The 22,230-nt window shown below is 45.4% G+C and overlaps 2 protein-coding genes across 3 annotated transcripts in view; one reads left to right on the top strand and one right to left on the bottom strand.

Moving 5' to 3' along the window:
• GPR142 (G protein-coupled receptor 142) overlaps positions 1-22,230 on the top strand; it is a 104,856-nt gene that overhangs the window by 73,153 nt on the left and 9,473 nt on the right. The gene's annotated exons all lie outside the window — the stretch shown is intronic.
• LOC130297435 (DNA damage-regulated autophagy modulator protein 2-like) overlaps positions 16,289-22,230 on the bottom strand; it is an 8,422-nt gene continuing 2,480 nt past the window's right edge. The window contains exons 3-7 of the mRNA XM_056549911.1: positions 21,299-21,441; positions 20,744-20,909; positions 20,462-20,517; positions 20,237-20,323; positions 16,289-20,110 (exon numbers count right to left, since the gene is read on the bottom strand). Coding sequence (XP_056405886.1) covers positions 19,916-20,110; positions 20,237-20,323; positions 20,462-20,517; positions 20,744-20,909; positions 21,299-21,441 — 647 coding nt within the window. The 3' untranslated portion in view covers positions 16,289-19,915. The remainder of the gene's footprint in view (positions 20,111-20,236; positions 20,324-20,461; positions 20,518-20,743; positions 20,910-21,298; positions 21,442-22,230) is intronic.

The following is a 22,230-nucleotide window of genomic DNA, read 5'->3' as shown; positions in this document are numbered from 1 at the left end:
CCCCCATTCCCCCTATGGTAATAGAATCAGCTGCTGGATTATGGGGGTGCTACTGCTGGGGGAGGGTGCTGGTGGATGATGGGGGTGTTACTGCTGGGGGGGGCGGGTGCTGGTGCATGATGGTGGTGCTACTGATGGGGGGGGGGTGCTGGTGGATGATGGGGTGCAGCCTCATCATCCACCAGCAACACCTCCCCCCCCAGAAATAGCACCCCCATCATCCACCATATTCAGCAACACCTCCCCCCAGAAATAGCACCCCCATCATCCACCAGCACCCCCCCCCTGCTGGATGATGGTGGCGCTACTGCTGGGGGGTGCTGGTGGATGATGGGGTGCAGCCTCATCATCCACCAGCAACACCTCCCCCCAGAAATAGCACCCCCATCATCCACCAGCACCCCCCCCCCTTCTGGTTGATGGTGGTGCTACTGCTGGGGGGGGGTGCTGGTGTATGATGGGGTGCAGCCTCATCATCCACCAGCAACACTCCCCCCCCAGAAATAGCACGCCCATCATCCACCCCATTCCCCCTATGGTAATAGAATCAGCTGTCGGATTATGGGGGTGCTACTGCTGGGGGGTGCTGGTTGATGATAGGAGTGCTACTGCTGGTGCCCGATGGTGGTGCTACTACTGGGGGGTGCTAGTGGATGATGGGGTGCAGCCTTATCATCCACCAGCAACACCTCCCCCCAGAAATAGCACCCCCATCATCCACCAGCACCCCCCCCCTTTCTGGTTGATGGTGGTGCTACTGCTGGAGGGGGTGCTGGTGTATGATGGGGTGCAGCCTCATAATCCACTAGCAACAACCCCCCAGAACTCCCACAGCACCCCTTTTTCTCTCTACCTGGCTGACTGGTGCAGACTGGTTGCTGGCTCGGCCGCTCCAGCTGTCCCCGGGCTCACTAGTGTAGACGGCGGCACGTCAAGTTAGGGCAGTCCATCTAGCTCCGCCCGCTGACGTCCCGTCACAAGCCGGGACGTGTGCCGGAGCTAGGGTGGGGGTGGAGTTTGGTGCTGTCAGGCGGGGGCGCTTTCAGCGCTGAAGACCGGGGGGGGGGGGGGGGTCGGTGCTGTCAGCGGCTGAGGACCGGGGGGGGGAGGCTAGGTGCTGTCAGCGGCTGAGGACCGGGGAGGGGTGCTGGCAGAGTGGTGTCACCCCATCAGCCTGGTGTCACCTGGTGCGGTCCGCACCCCCCGCACCCCGGTCGCAACGCCACTGGCCTCGGCAGACAATTTGTTTTCTATGACACAGTCCTGTATTTCTGCTGAGCATACACTTTTCCTCACCGGCATGTGGCTCAAATAAGACACAGTTCAGACTTGGGGGGAAGGACTTGATTCAGTGGCTGAATAGTTAAGGCGTACATCCGAATCCTGTTCGTGGACGCCAAAAACGTGTGGTAACCACGAGTGAAACCCGCGACCACCACTACCCTGGGGTTAGCTACTTGGTTCTTGGGGGAGGGGTGAGGGTTATGAACCCAGGGCCAGATGGTATTAACCGTTAATGTCCCGTGACGCCACTGTAGTCTTGGTATCTCCCGGGGTACTACAGGTCCAGGGAACTCCGTCTCCCCACATGCTAGCAAGGAAAGAATTGACTCCACACTAGGTTGCAGTTTAACGGAGGCTTTACTAACTTGAAGATAGGTGGTACAATCTCCACAGCGCTCAACCAAAGTCTCCCAAAGGGTTAACAGACAGTCTCTAGAGGACCACACAGCTTGCAGTGCTTGGACTTGATATTGCATATATGCTTGGCTCTATCGGCCGGACTAGGAGTTTTAGGTCTGCGCTATATTAGGCTTGAGATTAAAGTCACTTACTGAAGTGTCGGTAGATTTGTGGCTTTTCGCCAGAAGATAATGAATTGTCCTTTAGGAATTCTCTGATCAAGGCTGAAGTAAAGGCTTTCTATTAGTTGGGGTTACTTCATGCTTTTCTTATCTCCCTCTCATCTTTGCTCTCACTCCTCTGCGGATTCTCTCTTCTACTCCGGAGCTTCACCTCCTCTGAACTTGCTCGGACCTCCACTCTGCACTCTGAACTCCACACCACTCCTCTCAACTCCTCTACTACAACTCTCCTACTCTCTTTCACACAGGAAATGCCACCCCTTATAAGGGAAGGCTAAACTAAAGCCCATTGGCCAGGCAGCTGTGGATCATAGAGTTGTCTGTATCCCCTTTAGGATTTACAATAAAGTTACATACAAGTTATAACATAATATAACACCTTACACAAAGTTTAGTCTAGCCCTCAGTCCTCCACTCTCACATACCCTGACTAAGCATGAGGTTGCTAGGTAACATATTTAAAGCTACAGACACCTAATAATGGATTGCTAAGTTATAACAGTGCAAATACACATTAGAAAGGGTTGAGTCCCTGCAGGGGAGCACCCAGGACACTGGAGGTCTCAATCTGATAGGGCCTAAAATACCTTGACACAATGTACCTGTACTGGGACACCACATACTGTGTGAACATGTCTGTGTAATGTGTATGCAGATGTATTGTGTATGTAATGTGTATGCAGATGTATTGTGTGTAATGTGTATGCAGATGTATTGTGTGTAATGTGTGTGTAATGTGTATGCAGATGTATTGTGTGATCATGTGTGTGTAATGTGTATGCAGATGTATTGTGTGTAATGTGTGTGTAATGTGTATGCAGATGTATTGTGTGTGTAATGTGTATGCAGATGTATTGTGTGTAATGTGTGTGTAATGTGTATGCAGATGTATTGTGTGTGTAATGTGTATGCAGATGTATTGTGTAATGTGTATGCAGATGTATTGTGTGTAATGTGTATGCAGATGTATTGTGTGTAATGTGTATGCAGATGTATTGTGTGAACATGTGTGTGTAATGTGCATGCAGATGTATTGTGTGTAATGTGTATGCTGATGTATTGTGTGTAATGTGTATGCAGATGTATTGTGTGAACATGTGTGTGTAATGTGTATGCAGATGTATTGTGTGAACATGTGTATGTAATGTGTATGCTGATGTATTGTGTGTAATGTGTATGCAGATGTATTGTGTGAACATGTGTATGTAATGTGTATGCAGATGTATTGTGTGAACATGTGTATGTAATGTGTATGCTGATGTATTGTGTGAACATGTGTGTGTAATGTGTATGCAGATGTATTATGTGTAATGTGTATGTAATGTGTATGCAAATGTATTGTGTGAACATGTGTGTGTATTGTGTATGCAGATGTATTGTGTGTAATGTGTATGCAGATGTATTGTGTGAACATGTGTGTAATGTGCATGCAGATGTATTATGTGTAATGTGTGTGTAATGTGTATGCAGATGTATTGTGTGTGTAATGTGTGTAATGTGTATGCAGATATATTGTGTGAACATGTGTGTGTAATGTGTATGCAGATGTATTGTGTGTGTAATGTGTATGCTGATGTATTGTGTGTGTAATGTGTATGCTGATGTATTTTGTGAACATCTGTGTGTAATGTGTATGCAGATGTATTGTGTGAACATGTGTATGTAATGTGTATGCAGATGTATTGTGTGTGTAATGTGTATGCAGATGTATTTTGTGAACATCTGTGTGTAATGTGTATGCAGATGTATTGTGTGAACATGTGTATGTAATGTGTATGCAGATGTATTGTGTGAACATGTGTATGTAATGTGCATGCAGATGTATTATGTGTAATGTGTGTGTAATGTGTATGCAGATGTATTGTGTGTGTAATGTGTATGTAATGTGTATGCAGATGTATTGTGTGAACATGTGTGTGTAATGTGTATGCTGATGTATTGTGTGAACATGTGTGTGTAATGTGCATGCAGATGTATTATGTGTAATGTGTGTGTAATGTGTATGCAGATGTATTGTGTGTGTAATGTGTATGTAATGTGTATGCAGATGTATTGTGTGAACATGTGTGTGTGTAATGTGTATGCAGATGTATTGTGTGAACATGTGTGTGATGTGTATGCAGATGTATTGTGTGAACATGTGTGTGTAATGTGTATGCAGATGTATTGTGTGAACATGTGTGTGTAATGTGTATGCAGATGTATTTTGTGAACATGTGTATGTAATGTGTATGCAGATGTATTGTGTGAACATGTGTGTGTAATGTGTATGCAGATATATTGTGTGAACATGTGTGTGTAATGTGTATGCAGATGTATTGTGTGAACATGTGTGTGTAATGTTTATGCAGATGTATTGTGTGAACATGTGTGTGTAATGTGTATGCAGATGTATTGTGTGAACATGTGTGTGTAATGTGTATGCAGATGTATTTTGTGAACATGTGTATGTAATGTGTATGCAGATGTATTGTGTGAACATGTGTGTGTAATGTGTATGCAGATGTATTGTGTGAACATGTGTGTGTAATGTGTATGCAGATGTATTTTGTGAACATGTGTATGTAATGTGTATGCAGATGTATTGTGTGAACATGTGTGTGTAATGTGTATGCAGATGTATTGTGTGAACATGTGTGTGTAATGTGTATGCAGATGTATTGTGTGTAATGTGTATGCAGATGTATTGTGTGTAATGTGTGTGTAATGTGTATGCAGATGTATTGTGTGAGCATGTGTGTACTGTGTATGCAGATGTATTGTGTGATCATGTGTGTAATGTGTATGCAGATGTATTGTGTGATCATGTGTGTAATGTGTATGCAGATGTATTGTGTGTAATGTGTATGTAATGTGTATGCAGATGTATTGTGTGTAATGTGTATGCAGATGTATTGTGTGAACATGTGTATGTAATGTGTATGCAGATGTATTGTGTGAACATGTGTGTGTAATGTGTATGCAGATGTATTGTGTGAACATGTGTGTGTAATGTGTATGCAGATGTATTGTGTGAACATGTGTGTGTAATGTTTATGCAGATGTATTGTGTGAACATGTGTATGTAATGTGTATGCAGATGTATTGTGTGAACATGTGTGTGTAATGTGTATGCAGATGTATTGTGTGATCATGTGTGTGTAATGTGTATGCAGATGTATTATGTGTAATGTGTGTGTAATGTGTATGCAGATGTATTGTGTGTAATGTGTATGCAGATGTATTGTGTGTAATGTGTATGCAGATGTATTGTGTGTAATGTGTATGCAGATGTATTGTGTGAACATGTGTGTAATGTGTATGCAGATGTATTGTGTGTAATGTGTATGCAGATGTATTGTGTGTAATGTGTATGCAGATGTATTGTGTGAACATGTGTGTAATGTGTATGCAGATGTATTGTGTGAACATGTGTGTGTGTAATGTTTATGTAGATGTATTGTGTGAACATGTGTGTGTAATGTTTATGCAGATGTATTATGTGTAATGTGTATGCAGATGTATTGTGTGTAATGTGTATGCAGATGTATTGTGTGAACATGTGTGTAATGTGTATGCAGATGTATTGTGTGAACATGTGTGTGTGTAATGTTTATGCAGATGTATTGTGTGTAATGTGTATGCAGATGTATTGTGTGAACATGTGTGTGTAATGTTTATGCAGATGTATTGTGTGAACATGTGTGTGTAATGTGTATGCTGATGTATTGTGTGTAATGTGTATGCAGATGTATTGTGTGAACATGTGTGTGTAATGTGTATGCTGATGTATTGTGTGTAATGTGTATGCAGATGTATTGTGTGAACATGTATGTAATGTGTATGCAGATGTATTATGTGTAATGTGTGTGTAATGTGTATGCAGATGTAATGTGTGAACATGTGTGTGTAATGTGTATGCAGATGTATTGTGTGTGTAATGTGTATGCAGATGTATTGTGTGAACATGTGTGTAATGTGTATGCAGATGTATTGTGTGATCATGTGTGTAATGTGTATGCAGATGTATTGTGTGAACATGTGTGTAATGTGTATGCAGATGTATTGTGTGATCATGTGTGTAATGTGTATGCAGATGTATTGTGTGTAATGTGTATGCAGATGTATTGTGTGTAATGTGTATGCAGATGTATTGTGTGAACATGTCTGTGTAATGTTTGTTACTTACTAGCCTTTGTGTATAGTGTGGTGTGTATGTACTGCATGTATATACACATGTATGGTATAATGTAAGTGTGTATATGTCTAGTATTTTATGTATGTTATATGCAGTGATGTATCTGTCACTAGGCCAACAAGGCCCAGGATTGATACAGCCATACAAAGACCAATATATGGCGGGTTAATGCTCAATATCAATTCCTATAGATCACCTGGGTGATCAAAAAAAAAAACTATTTCCCATATATCCCAAAGCTTTATTATTATTAACACACATAATGTTAATAATTAATAATAAAGCTTTGGGATATATGGGAAATTGTTGTTTTTTTTTTTGGATCACCCAGGTGATCTATAGGAATTGATATTCAGGATTGATGCAGCACTTATCGCAGTGGTGGTTGTAAATCGCGTTGCGCCCCTGAAGTACACTTATGTTTGTATATAAGTTTTTATATTTGTCTGTAATCAGTGTTTCCCAACCAGGGTGCCGCCAGCTGTATAGGCTGTCCGGGCATGCTGGGAGTTGTAGTTTTGCAACAACTAGAGTCACCCTGGTTGTGAAACACTGATTTATGCATTTATGTGTATTTATCATTGTCTCATAACCAGAGTGCCTCCAGCTGTTGCAACTGCTGAAAGCACTCTGGTTGGGAAACACACACATACACATACATATTTATATTTAGGGATGTGGGACTACTATCACCGACACCCGGGACATACTACTGGTGGTTGTAGTAGTTCTATGTTCCTTTACATACTGGTGGTTGTAGTCGTGCTATGTTCCTTTACATACTCGTGGTTGTAGTAGAGCTATGTTCCTTTACATACTGGTAGTTGTAGTAGTGCTATGTTCCTTCACATACTGGTGGTTGCAGTCGTGCTATGTTCCTTTACATACTGGTGGTTGTAGTCGTGCTATGTTCCTTTACATACTGGTGGTTGTAGTAGAGCTATGTTCCTTTACATACTGGTGGTTGTAGTAGAGCTATGTTCCTTTACATACTGGTGGTTGTAGTAGAGCTATGTTCCTTTACATACTGGTGGTTATAGTCGTGCTATGTTCCTTTACATACTCGGGGTTGTAGTAGTGCTATGTTCCTTTACATACTGGTGGTTGTAGTAGTGCTATGTTCCTTTACATACTGGTGGTTGTAGTAGTGCTATGTTCCTTTACATACTGGTGGTTGTAGTAGAGCTATGTTCCTTTACATACTGGTGGTTGTAGTAGAGCTATGTTCCTTTACATACTGGTGGTTGTAGTAGTGCTATGTTCCTTTACATACTGGTGGTTGTAGTAGTCCTATGTTCCTTTACATACTGGTGGTTGTAGTAGTGTTATGTTCCTTTACATACTGGTGGTTGTAGTAGTGCTATGTTCCTTTACATACTGGTGGTTGTAGTAGAGCTATGTTCCTTTACATACTGGTGGTTGTAGTAGTGCTATGTTCCTTTACATACTGGTGGTTGTAGTAGTCCTTTGTTCCTTTACATACTGGTGGTTGTAGTAGTGCTATGTTCCTTTACATACTGGTGGTTGTAGTAGAGCTATGTTCCTTTACATACTGGTGGTTGTAGTAGAGCTATGTTCCTTTACATACTGGTGGTTGTAGTAGTGCTATGTTCCTTTACATACTGGTGGTTGTAGTAGTCCTATGTTCCTTTACATACTGGTGGTTGTAGTAGTGCTATGTTCCTTTACATACTGCTGGTTGTAGTAGAGCTATGTTCCTTTACATACTGGTGGTTGTAGTAGTGCTATGTTCCTTTACATACTGGTGGTTGTAGTAGTGCTATGTTCCTTTACATACTGGTGGTTGTAGTAGTGCTATGTTCCTTTACATACTGGTGGTTGTAGTAGAGCTATTTTCCTTTACATACTGGTGGTTGTAGTAGAGCTATGTTCCTTTACATACTGGTGGTTGTAGTAGTGCTATGTTCCTTTACATACTGGTGGTTGTAGTAGTGCTATGTTCCTTTACATACTGGTGGTTGTAGTAGTGCTATGTTCCTTTACATACTGGTGGTTGTAGTAGAGCTATGTTCCTTTACATACTGGTGGTTGTAGTAGAGCTATGTTCCTTTACATACTGGTGGTTGTAGTAGTGCTATGTTCTTTTACATACTGGTGGTTGTAGTAGTTCTATGTTCCTTTACATACTGGTGGTTGTAGTAGAGCTATGTTCCTTTACATACTGGTGGTTGTAGTAGTGCTATGTTCCTTTACATACTGGTGGTTGTAGTAGTGCTATGTTCCTTTACATACTGGTGGTTGTAGTAGTTCTATGTTCCTTTACATACTGGTGGTTGTAGTAGTGCTATGTTCCTTTACATACTGGTGGTCCTAGTCGTGCTATGTTCCTTTACATACTGGTGGTTGTAGTCGTGCTATGTTCCTTTACATACTGGTGGTCGTAGTAGTGCTATGTTCCTTTACATACTGGTGGTTGTAGTAGTGCTATGTTCCTTTACATACTGGTGGTTGTAGTAGTGCTATGTTCCTTTACATACTAGTGGTTGTAGTTGAGCTATTTTTGGGTGGAGCCGGGGAGGGAAAGGGTTGATTTTGAGGAGATCAAGCATATAATGTCCTATAACCAAACCAGTGTTTCCCAACCAGGGTGTCTCCAGCTGTTGCAAAACTACAACTCCCAGCATGCCCAGACAACCATTGGCTGTTCGGGCGTGCTGGGAGTTTTGCAAAAGCTGAAGACACCCTGGTTGGGAAACTCTGAATCAAACATTTGCAGAAGAAAATAAAAGAATAGAACTACAGGAGTTATTTTTTTCACGTTCGTGTTTTCCTCCTCACATTCTAAAAATCATAACGTTTTCAATTTTCCACCTATATACCCATATAAGGGCTTGTTTTTTGCATCAGAAATCGTACTTTGTAATGACTTCAATCATTTCACCACACACTCTATGGCAAAACCAGAAAAATATTTGTGGGGCAAAATTGAAACAACAAAACAGCAATTTTGTAACTTTTGGGGGCTTCTGATTCTACGCAGTGCACTTTTCAGTAAAAATGACACTTTATTTTTATTCTGTAGGTCCATACGGTTACAAGGATACCTAATTTATGTAGGTTTTATTTTATTTTTCTATTTTGAAAAAATGATATCTACATGCACCAAAATTTGTGTTTAAAATTGTCATCTTCTGAACCCTATAACTTTTTTATTTTTCTGCATACAGGACAGTATGAGATCTCATTTTTTGCACCGTGATCTGAAGTTTTTATCGGTACCATTTTTATTTTGATCGCTTTTTATAAAAAATGTTATGGTATAAAAAATACACTATTTTTTATAGTGCCCTTTTTTTATTTGAGCCCCTGCCCTCCAAAATGTCTGTGCACGTCCCTGGTACAGAGCCCTGCTTGTCCTCAGTGTACAGCGCCCTGCATGTCTTTGGCCTACAGAGCCCTGCTTGTCCTTAGTGTACAGAGCCCTGCTTGTCCTCAGTGTACAGAGCCCTGCATGTCCTCAGTCTACAGAGCCCTGCTTGTCCTCAGTGTACAGAGCCCCGCTTGTCCTCAGTGTACAGAGCCCTGCTTGTCCTCAGTGTACAGAGCCCTGCTTGTCCTCAGTTTACATAGCCCTGCTTGTCATCACTGTACAGAGACTTGCTTGTCCTAAGTTTGCAGAGCCCTGCTTGTCCTCGGTGTACAGAGCTCTGCTTGTCCTCGGTGTACAGAGCTCTGCTTGTCCTCGGTGTACAGAGCCTTGCTTGTCCTCGGTGTACAGAGCCTTGCTTGTCCTCAGTGTACAGAGCCCTGCTTGTCCTAAGTGCATAGAGCCCTGCTTGTCCTGAGTGTACAGAGACCTGCTTGTCCTCGGTGTACAGAGCAATGCTTGTCCTCAATGTACAGAGCCCTGCTTGTCCTCAGTGTACAACGCCCTGCTTGTCCTCAGTGTACAGAGCCCTGCTTGTCCTCAGTGTACAGAGCCCTGCTTGTCATCACTGTACAAAGACCTGCTTGTCCTCAGTTTGCAGAGCCCTGCTTGTCCTCAGTTTGCAGAGCCCTGCTTGTCCTCGGTGTACAGAGCCCTGCTTGTCCTCGGTGTACAGAGCCCTGCTTGTCCTCGGTGTACAGAGCCCTGCTTGTCCTCGGTGTACAGAGCCCTGCTTGTCCTCGGTGTACAGAGCCCTGCTTGTCCTCGGTGTACAGAGCCCGGCTTGTCCTCGGTGTACAGAGCCCGGCTTGTCATTGGTGTACAGAGCCCGGCTTGTCCTCAGTGTGAGATCCCTGCTTGTCCTCAGTGTGCAGAGCCATGTGTGGTGTCCCGGTACCGCCTTGCATCCAGTACCTAGTGTAAAGGTCCCCAAAGTCAGACTAACTACGTTCAGGTAGCATTCTTCAGGTGGGACAGCCCCTAGTCGCCTTTCCTTAAGTCTAACTTGTATAGTAATAAATGTATATATTAGTAATTCTATTTGTATTATATATAGGAATTTATACTATTTACCTTGTTCAGCGTCGCAGGACCTTCGGTCATGTGACCAAGCTAGTACCTTAGGAGGTCCCTGGGTCACGTGCTACCCAGCATTCTCTGTAATGGTGATTGATATCCGTATGGACCAATTGGCTTTAGTCCAGCCCCTGCCCATATAAGGGAGCTGCGTCCAATTATTGCTCTCTTGGGTTGCTGCTCTCGTGGATGCCTGACTAACAGGACGGTGTGCCACGCAACTTTCAACGACATGCTAGGCCTCAAACCTACGGCCTCCGCAGAACCAAAAATCGTGAGTCTTATTCTAATTCCTGCTAATGTTAGCATGACTACTGGACCGCAACTAATTCCCCTAAATCCAGTGGAGCAGCGCAATAGTCTAGAGACTTTTAAAGCTTAAGTCCCAACCATTGTCAATCTCCAAAAGGAAGCTGTATTAATGAGAGACTGTTATGTTGTTGAAGCATACAGAAAATCTTCAGTAACGTTAACGTTGTTTACAGAAGCTTTTCGGTTGTGGAGAATCCATCATTACTACCTACCTAAACTCAGTATCATCTACCTCCCTATCGTTCCTGGGAAGGGCAGCGGTAGGAAAAGCTTTATTGAGGAGCCCACACCCTGGCGTCACGAATAGCAAGAGTTAACAAGCACCCTTTATTACCTGCACAGCTACACTCCCCATATCCTACACTCCCCAAGCTACCACATAGCTTTTTGGCATCTTACGAACAGGATATGGGTGTGTGCCTCCAGCTGTTGCCACCAAGTAAAGTGTACTCCCCCCTAGGTGAAAGACTGTATTAATGTATTATGAATCACCTGCTAAAGTACGGGACGTTACTGTTGGTGCGGTGTGCAAGAAAAGTAAAGGGGAAGGCGAAAAATACTGCGGAGCCGCAATTCACAGCGCAAGGGGTTAAGGGCATAGCTAGTCCTTCCCGCGCTCGTGATCCTGAAACTCAGCCCACCAATACCTCCGGAGCCGCGGCCGCCATCTTGTGGAGTCCCGGACAGGAAATTTGCAGACAGACCTAGCGGGTGTGGAAAAGAAACGTAGAGTTGGGCTGAAGACTAAAAAGGTTAAAGAACCGGCCCAGTGTAAAGTCCTGAAGCACTAGATCGCTAAACTAAAATCCTGGTTGCACGATATTCAACTCCCGATCGTCGCACTCAAGTTGCAGGTCAGCGCACTCAATTTCCAGATCAACGCTCTCAAGTTCGAGATCTACGCACTCAAGTTCCAGATCAGAGAACAGCTACGTCTCTTAAAGGGGCCGACGTTCCCGAGCTTCATTTAAAGGGACAATCCTGTTTGCTAAGATGTCGGATCCCACAGTGGCAGTACCACTTCCAGGACCTGCTCCACCACCTGCTCCACCGCCCGATCAGGGTAACCGGGTGCTGATGGACAGGTTCATAGACGTGTCCCAGAATAAGTGGGATGAAGCCCAACTCAGGATGCTGGCAGCACAAAACCCTGATATGGCTTTTCCCGCCTTCAAGAGACTGGCCATTAAGGTAATTGAATCCAGCACCGATGCTGAAGAAAATAGCCCCCTTTCTACTGAACCCTTGGGGGCCTCGGCCCCGGCCCCAGCCAAAACTACACCCCAGCCAGCTGCTGTGTCACGCCCCCCTCTATAAAGCCCAACTCAGGATGCTGGCAGCACAAAACCCTGATATGGCTTTTCCCGCCTTCAAGAGACTGGCCATTAAGGTCATTGAATCCAGCACCGATGCTGAAGAAAATAGCCCCCTTTCTACTGAACCCTTGGGGGCCTCGGCCCCGGCCCCAGCCAAAACTACACCCCAGCCGGCTGCTGTGTCACGCCCCCCTCTAGTCCCTGGGCTAATGACTTGCAACATGTCCGATAAGATATTGACCAGTTAACTAAAGCTGTGAAAGAAATGGTGAGGAGAACTAGTTCCCCGTCCTCTAAAGAGACTGCCCCTCGTCCCACCAGGCTGCCTAATAATCCCCCTGTAAGACCCCCTGGGACTCAACGGCCTGTCTGTAGTTATTGCAACAAGCCTGGACACTGGAAGAGCCAATGCTGGGCTTTAAACGGGCATCCCCTGGGGTCGAGGACCGCACCCTGGGAGTAATTACAGAAGGTGCGGAATCAACCAGCACCAAAACAGGACTCTCTTATGTATTTTGCTCCTTGCCCCTATGTACAAATAGTAGTAGAAGGGGTTAAATTGCAAGCTTTGATTGACACTGGGTCCCAGGTGTCCACTATTCCTCGAGGGGTGTTTTATAAGCATTGGGGTCCTGAAATGTTGTGTGAACCTCATGATGTAGATTTTCGTGTAATGGCAGAAAATGGGAAACCAGTACCCAAGCATGGCTACTGGGAGCCCACAGTGCAAGTGGGGAATCATGTTCTTAGGGGACAAGGTGTTATTATTACTAGTGTTGTTGATGATCATGCAGCTGAGTTTATTTTGGGAATAAACATTATGAGACACTGATTTGATGACATAGTTAACTCATTACAAGCTTCTATTCCCTACATGTCACCCTCTGGCCAGATAGCTGCGCAACACCACCTCAGGACACTCCAAGCTGAATGAAAATTTGTCAATCTTCACAGAGAGATCTGCCGGGTGAGAATTCAAGACATGCGGGCCGTCGCGCTGCAACCCCAGACAGAAACAGTTATATGCTGTCGAGCTCGACCAGGGGTGAAGAATGAAGAGTACTGGGCACTCCTGGAACTCATGCAATTGGAAGACTACCCTTTGGTACGTGCCGCAAAGAGCCTTATCACTGTGTGGAATGGCAGAGTTCCAGTTCGACAGTGGTCAACCTCTCCCCTGTTGTCACCAGATTGGCCAAATATACATACCCATGTTGCTCAGCTGCATCATCTGGACCCCCGAGATGTGATGTCCAAACCTCAAGTGGCCAGACAATGGACTGCTCAGACTGCCCCAGGGCCCGACAAGGACCGGAAGGACCCCTGGTGGACTCAGTTACAGATAGGAGATGACGAAACTCCTAAGGACCAAATTGGAGGAGTCATTAAGGTGGCTAAACAGTTTAAAGAAGCCTTCAGCAAACACCCCACTGACTTTGGCAGGACCATGATGATCCAGCATCGGATTCTAACTGGAGATAGTCCCCCAATCAAGGAGAGGCACCGGCCAGTTGCTCCTGCAATGTACCAGACTGTTAAAAAAAATGTTGCAGGAAATGAAGGAAGCTGACGTCATCCGAGAAAGCCAGAGTCCTTGGGCCGCTCCTTTAGTCCTTGTTAAGAAAAAGGATGGAACCATCCAATTTTGTGTGGACTACAGGAAGTTAAATGACATCACCCATAAGGATGCATACCCTCTTCCTAGGATAGAAGAGCCCCTCACCGCTCTGGGATCCGCGGCTTACTTTTCCACACTGGATCTGACGAGTGGGTACTGGCAAGTCCCTATGGCCGAAGAGGATCAAGAAAAGATGGCATTTGTGACCCTGATGGGGCTCTTCGAGATCAAGAGTATGCCCTTTGGGCTTTACAATGCTCCGGCTACCTTTCAGCGGTTGATGGAGAGATGCCTTGGGCATTTGAATTTTCAGAGTGTGATTCTCTATCTGGATGACGTCATCGTCTACTCTCGAACGTACCAAGAGCATCTGGAACATCTCCGAGAAGTCTTCCAGGTCCTAATACAACATGGCCTGAAAGTAAAGCCCTCCAAGTGCCAACTGTTGAAGCCTAAGGTCCACTATCTGGGGCATGTCGTCAGTGCTGAAGGTGTGCAACCTGACCCCGATAAAGTGGGTGCCGTGAAAGAGTGGCCTACACATAGAACTGTGCGCGAGGTTCGAAGCTTCCTGGGGTTTGCCGGTTATTACAGGCGGTTCATCCCTCATTTTGCCCAGATCGCCGGGCCTCTGACTACACTGTTCTGGGGAATTGCCAAGGAAAACTACAACGGGAGACTCCCTGTACCGTGGGGTGAAGACCAAGAAGTAGCTTTTCGGGCTCTGAAGCATCTCCTTACTGAGACTCCTATCCTAGCCTACCCCTAATACAGCCAGCCGTTCCGGTTATACACTGATGCCAGCTTTGAAGGCTTGGGGGCTATCCTGTTGCAGATGCAAGACTGTAAGGAGAGAGTCATAGCCTATGCTAGCTGACACCTTCGGGGTGCTGAGAAGAATGATGCTAACTACAGTTCTTTGAAGCTTGAACTCCTTGCTACGGTCTGGGCAGTCACCGAGAAATTCAAGGACTATTTGGCAGCCACGCCCTTCACAGTTTCCACCGACAACAGTCCATTGGCGCATCTGAACACTGCCAAGTTGGGGGCCATTGAACAACGTTGGGCTTCCCGATTGGCCAACTATGATTTCAATATCAAATACCGCAGTGGAAAGAGTAATGTTAATATGGATGTGCTCTCTCGTATGGCTCCCGGTGAAGACCCCCCCATGGAGGATGTATGGGAAGATGTGGAGATGCCGCCCTTTTATCAGAGGTTCGTGAGCCAGAATACTCTAACCACCCAAGAAGGTGATGATCCTGGGCCTCCTAAGATACCTGAAGACCTTTACACTTGGAGGACTCTGCAAGATGAGAGTAGGGTCATGGGAGACCTCTTGGACTACTTACTGCAAAAGAGAGTGCCGACCAGGCTCCGCAAGGCGCAAGGGGACTTGGAATTGAAGCGGTTGTGGCGACAAAGGAACCGTCTGTTCCTCCACAAAGGACTGTTATGTCGAAATTCCTTGAACCCAGTCTCTGGAGAACCCCTGCATCAGATCTTGGTCCTCCGAAGGGATGCCGCCATGTTTCTCAATGCTTATCACGACCAGTCGGGACACTTTGGGGTCCACGAGACTGAGGCCACTATCCGGAGAAGATTTTATTGGGTAGGGATGCGTGGAGATATCGAGAAGTGGTGTGCCAAGTGCAATCTGTAATGTCACCAAGAATCCTCGCAAGGATGGCCAGAGCCCCGTTGCATCCCATTCATACGGAGAGGCCTAACCAACTGGTTGCCCTGGATCACGTGAAGTTAGCCCCTACTCGATCAGGAAACACCTATGCCTTGACTATGGTGGATAATTACTCCAAATGGGTAGTTGTTGTGCCCGTCAAAGACCTTACCGCCAGGACGACCACCCAGGTCTTCTACAGCTATTGGATCCAACCCCTCGGCTGTCCTGAATCGGTCCTCACTGATCGGGAAACCGCGTTTCAAGCTCAACTGTTCCAAGAACTCTGTCAGTTTCACGATTGTAGGAAGCTCAGGACCACTGCACATCCCCCTCAAGGGAATGGGCTGTGCGAGAGAATTAATCAGGTGTTTGTTCACATGCTAAGGGCAGCATCTGTTTCGAAGCACGAAGAGTGGCCTAGACTACTGCCTGAACTGTTGGAAATTTATAATAATACTGTCCACTGTTCCACCGGGTACACTCCCTTTTTTTTGATGATGGGCCGACACGGTCAACTGCTTAAAGATAGAGCCTTCGGCTTGCAAGCACCTTTCAACAACTCTCCTCAGAATTCTCAAGATTGGGTCTCTGAGCACCAGAGAAGGATTAAAGAAGCCAAAGATATGGTGGAGAAGAAGATGGGGGAGGCTCAGTACAGACAACAAAAGGACTACAACCGGCATGCATCCACTCGACCACTGCAACTTGGGGATAGAGTCTGGCTCCGAAAGTTTCCTCGGTCGCATAAGCTGGATTCTCTGTGGGAGACGGAGCTCTACACTATTACAGCCCTGCCATACCCCGACTCGGACGTTTATGAGGTGCGGATGGAGGGGTTCCAGCCACAGGTGGTCCACCGCAATAGGATAAAGTTGTGCATGAAGGATGACTTGCCCGAACCACCTCCCCCAACTCCCTCAGAGGCAAGGCCGACAAGAGAGTATGTTCCGGGAGAGGGAATCCACCCCACAATGGATGTTCCGCTGTTCTCCTCTCCTCATCCTGCCATGTTCTTTGGGGTACAGTGCCCGGCTGCAGTACAACCAACTTTGATCTCTTCGCCTGGCCCAGAGTGTCCTCCAGTAACAGCTCCAAGTACTCCTGTTCTTCTACCAAGTACTCCAGGACTTCCCTCACCAAACCCAATTTCATATATTTTATATGTGCTTAATAAAAGCTATGTTTTAAAAGTGGGAATTGAATAAGAGGATTAGTGACCTCGGACATGTCCTTTGGTCAATGGTTTTCTGTTCTCTCCTTTTTATGGAAAAAGAGGGGTAATTTTATATTTCATTAGTGGAGGGGCTTTTACATAACTTTTTATTTTTCATTTTTTAAGTCACCTTTGTGGACTATTATATGCAATCATTAGGTTGCCTCCACTGTATAATGCTGTGCCTTTTGCATAGCATTATACAGGGTCATCAGTGGCGGGATTGTAATGGTGAAACAAGTCGGACCCATGGAGGCCGCACCTCACAACTTACAGGACTCTAAGAATCTGCTGCTGATGTCTTGGGGCCAGAATCCACCTGACACCTACTAAGGACTTTTTGCCCTAAATGACTTGTCTTTCTATATACATTGATAGAGAAAATATCGACACATAAAACAAGGAAACCCAAGTAATAAAATATATTTATATAGATGGAAAAGTCACAAGGAAGCAGCGTCACACAGGACAACAGGTGCCCGCAGATCCAAGGGCTTCATCTGGCTTGAAAAAGGTTCCAGGAGGAAGAAGAAATGTCACTTTTGTTTGGCATGTGATGCAATAAACGTATTCATGTTGATTTTTCACAGTTTTTGGAGTGCTGTGCATTTTTATTTACATAGTGTGATGAGTCGCTCTTGCAGATAGGTGCGGTTGCAGTATAGAGGCAAGGTAACAGTACTTTTCAAATCAAAATTTAGTGTTTTATTCACAATTGTCAAACAGTCTTTAAATGCAGAACAAAGGAAAACGTAACAAAAGTCCACCTGTATTCCTTATGTGATTGACATCCGTTTGGACCAATTAGCGTTAGTCCAGCCCCTGCCCATATAATGGAGCTGCGTCCAATTATCGTTCTCTTGGGTTGCTGCTCTTGTGAATGCTGGACTAACAGGACGGTGTGCTACGCAACTTTCAAAAACACGCTAGGCCTCAAAACCTACGGCCTCAGCAGAACCAAAAATCGTGAGTTTTACTCTAATCCCTGCTAATGCTAGCGTGACTACTGGACCGCAACTAATTCCCCTAAATCCAGTGGAACAGCGCAATAGACTAAAGATTTTTAAAGCTAAAGTCCCAATCATTGTCAATCTCCAAAAGGAAGCCGTTGTATTGATAAGAGACTGTTATGTTAATGAGGGTACAGAAAATCTTCTGTAAAGTTAATGCATTTTACAGAAGCTTTCCGGTTGTGGACAATCCATTATTACTCACTACCTCAAACCTATTATCATCTACCTCCCTATCGTTCCTGGGAAGGGCGGCGGTAGGAAAAGCTTTGTTGAGGAACCCGCACCCTGGCGTCACGAATTGCAAGGATTAACAAGCACCCTTTAATACCCGCACAGCTACACTCCCCATATCCTACCTCCCCCAAGCTACCACAACTTGTTCTGGCTTCCTTCGCCCCGGGCTGGTGTACCCTGTATGTCACCTCTCCTACCTTTTCGAACACTTCGTAGGGACCCTGCTACCTAGCCAGAAACTTGCTGTCTACCGCTGGTACCAGAACAAGAACTTGATCTCCCGGTTTAAAATTCCGAACCCAAGCCTGACGATTAAAAACTCTACTCTGAGCTTGCTTAGCTGCCCCCATATATTCCCTAACCAAGGGCAACACTGTTTCCATCCGTTCCTGCAACTAAGTGACATACTCAACTACACTTTTGTGTGGCGTGGGCTGTTGTTCCCATGCCTCTTTAGCTAGGTCTAACAGACCATGTGGATGTCTGTCGTATAGCAGTTCAAAGGGCGAGAACCCAGTAGAAGCCTGGGGCACTTCTCGCACTGCGAACATGAGATAGGGCAGCAAAAGATCCCAATTTTTCCCATCTCTAGCCACCACCCGCTTTTAACAGATTTTCTAATGTTTGGTTAAACCTTTCTACCAGGCCGGCCGTCTGCGGGTTATACACGGAGGTCCGTAGTGGTTTTACCTACAGTAACTTACTGAGCTCTTTCATTACCTTTGACATAGACGGGGTGACCTGGTCAGTCAACACCTCTTTAAGTAAGTCCACTTGGGAAAACATCTCCATTAGCTCCTTAGCTATGAGTTTGGCCAAGGTATGTCGCAGAGGTATCGCCTCGGGATACCGAGTAGCATAGTCCAGGACTACCAGGATGTGTTGGTGCCCCCTAGCGGATTTCGGCAACGGGCCTACAAGATCCATAGCGATCCATTCAAACGGGACCTCGATAATCGGGAGGGGGACCAGGGGACTACGGTAATGTGGCTGGGCGCAAGTTATTTGGCATGTTGGAAAGGATTCACAATACCTTTCAACCTTCTTATACACGTTGGGCCAGTAAAAACGCTGCAAAATTTGGTCCTGTATCTTCTGCTGGCCCAGGTGCCCCCTAGAACATGTTGGTTGGCTAACTCTAACACAAGCCTCCGAAATGCTTTTATAACCACCTTCATTTTGGCGATACTGCTTTGCCTTGACTCTTTGGAGAAAACACTCCCGCTGTACTGTCAGTCACTTGTCGGCAGGATCGTTGCCCCTAGCAAACACTCCAACAAGTTATCCCAGGCTCCGTTCTTCGCAAACAGCGTGCTGCAACTCAATCGCTGACTTTACTGCGTTGCCCGTGTCATTCACCAAATGTGATGACTCGCTCTTGCAGATAGGTCTGGTTGCAGTATAGAGGCAAGGAAACAGGACTTTTCAAATCAAAGTTCAGTGTTTTATTCACACTTGACAAACAGTCTTTAAATGCAGAACAAATGCAAACGTAACAAAAGTCCGCCTGTATTCTATAGGTGTTTGTTCACACAAGAGTCCATGCCATACAGCATCAAACAAGTCTTTTCCAGGCAGGCTGCTGACCATCTTCCAACCTCTTAGGGAAGGACTCCACTCTCAGCTCTCTCTGGCAGTGTGAGCTCCAACTAGCAAATCCCCCTCAGCTGGTGAAGCAGGTTGCCTTTAAGGCCACCAAAAGGCGGCCTGGATTGTGGGGAATGGCCCCCACCCTACACTTGGCCATTCCCAGTAAAAGCGGTCCCAGATAGGCCTTCCAGCCATACTACAGCCACAGTGTCAGTCTGCATTGCAGCACAGACACTGAATAAATACCAGCTCTTACTTCACCAAGGCCAGGAACCTTGGTGACACATACCGACCATCAACCACAATGCCTTTCACCTTCTCACAATAGATAGATATGAGATAGATAGATAGATAGATAGATAGATATATCTATCCATTTTTTTTTTGGGGGGGGGGGGGGGGGGTTGGGGTGGAGATAGGACCTATGGCTCCTAGTCTGATGTTGGTGTATCCTCTGCTGAAAACAGGTCTAATATAACATGGTCACATGATGATGTTTCCTCTGGCGTCATGTCATCTAGTTGATCCTCAAGTGCTCGATCTAGTAGAGGCACTTTCAATGGATCAACTGCCAGGACGCTCTCGGCTTCGATCATGTCGCTCTTGGATGTTGTCATAGTAAGAAGCTAAGAAATGAAAGAAGAGCCGGACATATTGTAACCATTCATATTCACTGACATATAAAGGCCCCAGACACAACAAAGCTGCTACATGTGAACAAGACCTTGTAAATCTGGATTTCATATACTGACCTTGAAGTCCCAATACAGCATTATTTGGCTGATAAATGAGCAGACCAATACAACCCACTCCAAGATGGTCAGCGTTATTCTGGAAGACTGAAAATAAAACAGACATATACATTTGACTTTGTCCATTTTGGTCTTCCCCTTTATTCACCAAGCAGTGGTGGGAATTACTGGGATTGGGATCCCATAACCATGTGAAGAAGTTCGCCCTATGTAGAATATACATACCTGTGTGCAATACTCGCTGGTGCAGGTGTACATTGCTGCCATTTTACAGGATAACCCTGAAAGGAGGACGTCTATAGGAAAATAACCTCAACCCTGCAGAATGGGGTCATATTTTAGTAGAAAAACACAATTTCATGGTGGACGACAGAAGTGACAAGATAACCCAGCTCCCCCACCATCAATGGCAAAGGACAGAACCTAAAGAGTCATTATGGTGTCTGAAAGGATTAACTGGAGTTCCCTTTAATCCCATAACATAACATAGTGAATTGTAAAGGATACGGATAATGTTAGCCAGCAAGATGGTAACTGACAGCACCGTGGTGGTAAGGCGTCTACATCTACGGTCCCTGGAGCCCGGGTACAGCTGAGATGCCAATGATATGCCTCCGTAGATGACCATACTAGATAAAACTGCCAGGCAGCTATCATTAAGCATTGCTGAATCCTAGAGGAAAACAAAGAAAATATGACATTTCACAATATACATATCCTGTCCTAGATGACCTATCATCAGACAACACATAGAGCTCCATATCATTATACACCATTAGCAGATATATGATTGTCCTGGATACTTAATATCTGCCAATGGTAAGTATCCAGGATAATCCTACATCTGCCAATGGTGTTATTATATTATCTGTATTCTTATACTGGGCCTTATGTATCATTGTGAGGGGGTGTGAGCTCAGGCCCATTCTGTCCCAAGACCTACAGATCAGCAGGTTATCTGCCAATACATGGCCCCAGCTGTGCTGCTCTTCTCCTGGGTAAGGGGGCTTCATAGGTGACCAGCTAAGGGGCCCTAACACCACAGAATCTGTATAAACAAACCTGTATCAATGGGGTAATGATGTTGCCAACACACGTCATCCATCCGAATGCCAACATCCACGTTTGGCAGGTGACTCCACAAAGGATTTTCTTCAGGGCCTGGATCTCCATGGATTTGTAGATTATAAACAAAATCCCGGCCTCTGAAATCCATATACAGAACAGTCTATAGATGGTATATATACCACACAAAGCATATACATGTCTGAAGATATTAACAATTAGAAAATATACAGGAGATATAATTCAGTAACACATAGTGGATCTGCCAAAAGTTGTCTGAAAACATGTGCTGAAGCTGTCATGGCGGCCATGTTAGTAGTTACTCAAGCAGTGGCGCAGCTATAAAGGTGGTAAGGGTCACAGTTACCCCCCCTGCCACTACACTATATGCTGCGGCCTGTGGCTGCATAGATGGGTCACACAGACCAATCAGTACAGTACTACGTTTAGGGGCGGACTGACGGGAGGCTCACCCGCACTAACCTACCTAAGCTTATAGTGCGGACGACCCTCTTTTTAACGTTGCTTCTCTTACCCCATTACGTGCAGCTGTTCAGAAGATACGAGCAGACTGTCTACATACTATTCCTGAGAATCTAGCAATAAGGAGCATTCCCAATGGGCTTTTAGCGACAATAACAAGTCTTCACTTCGGCTGTTGGCCCTGCCCCTTTATTATTCACTGCTATTTTGGCCCGCCCCTGCATTAATATTCACAGCTCCTCGGCCCCGCCCCCTTCATTACACCCTCCCTGTACACTTCGCCCTCTCAGCACCCTCCCCGACACCCTCCCACCCACCAATATGTACACAGAGCTAGGACCCCAAGACCAGGCCAAAACTTTCCCATGTTCCTGAATGGCTAAAATGTGTCAGTACTAAGTAAATCATGTGCCTTTCAGGAGCCTGGGAAAGCTTTGTGTGATAGT

This window comes from Hyla sarda, chromosome 13 (genome assembly GCF_029499605.1).
Source record: "Hyla sarda isolate aHylSar1 chromosome 13, aHylSar1.hap1, whole genome shotgun sequence".
Taxonomy (NCBI): domain Eukaryota; kingdom Metazoa; phylum Chordata; class Amphibia; order Anura; family Hylidae; genus Hyla; species Hyla sarda.
The sequence above is the reverse complement of the archived record's forward strand: the minus strand, read 5'-3'. Positions and strand labels throughout refer to the sequence as shown.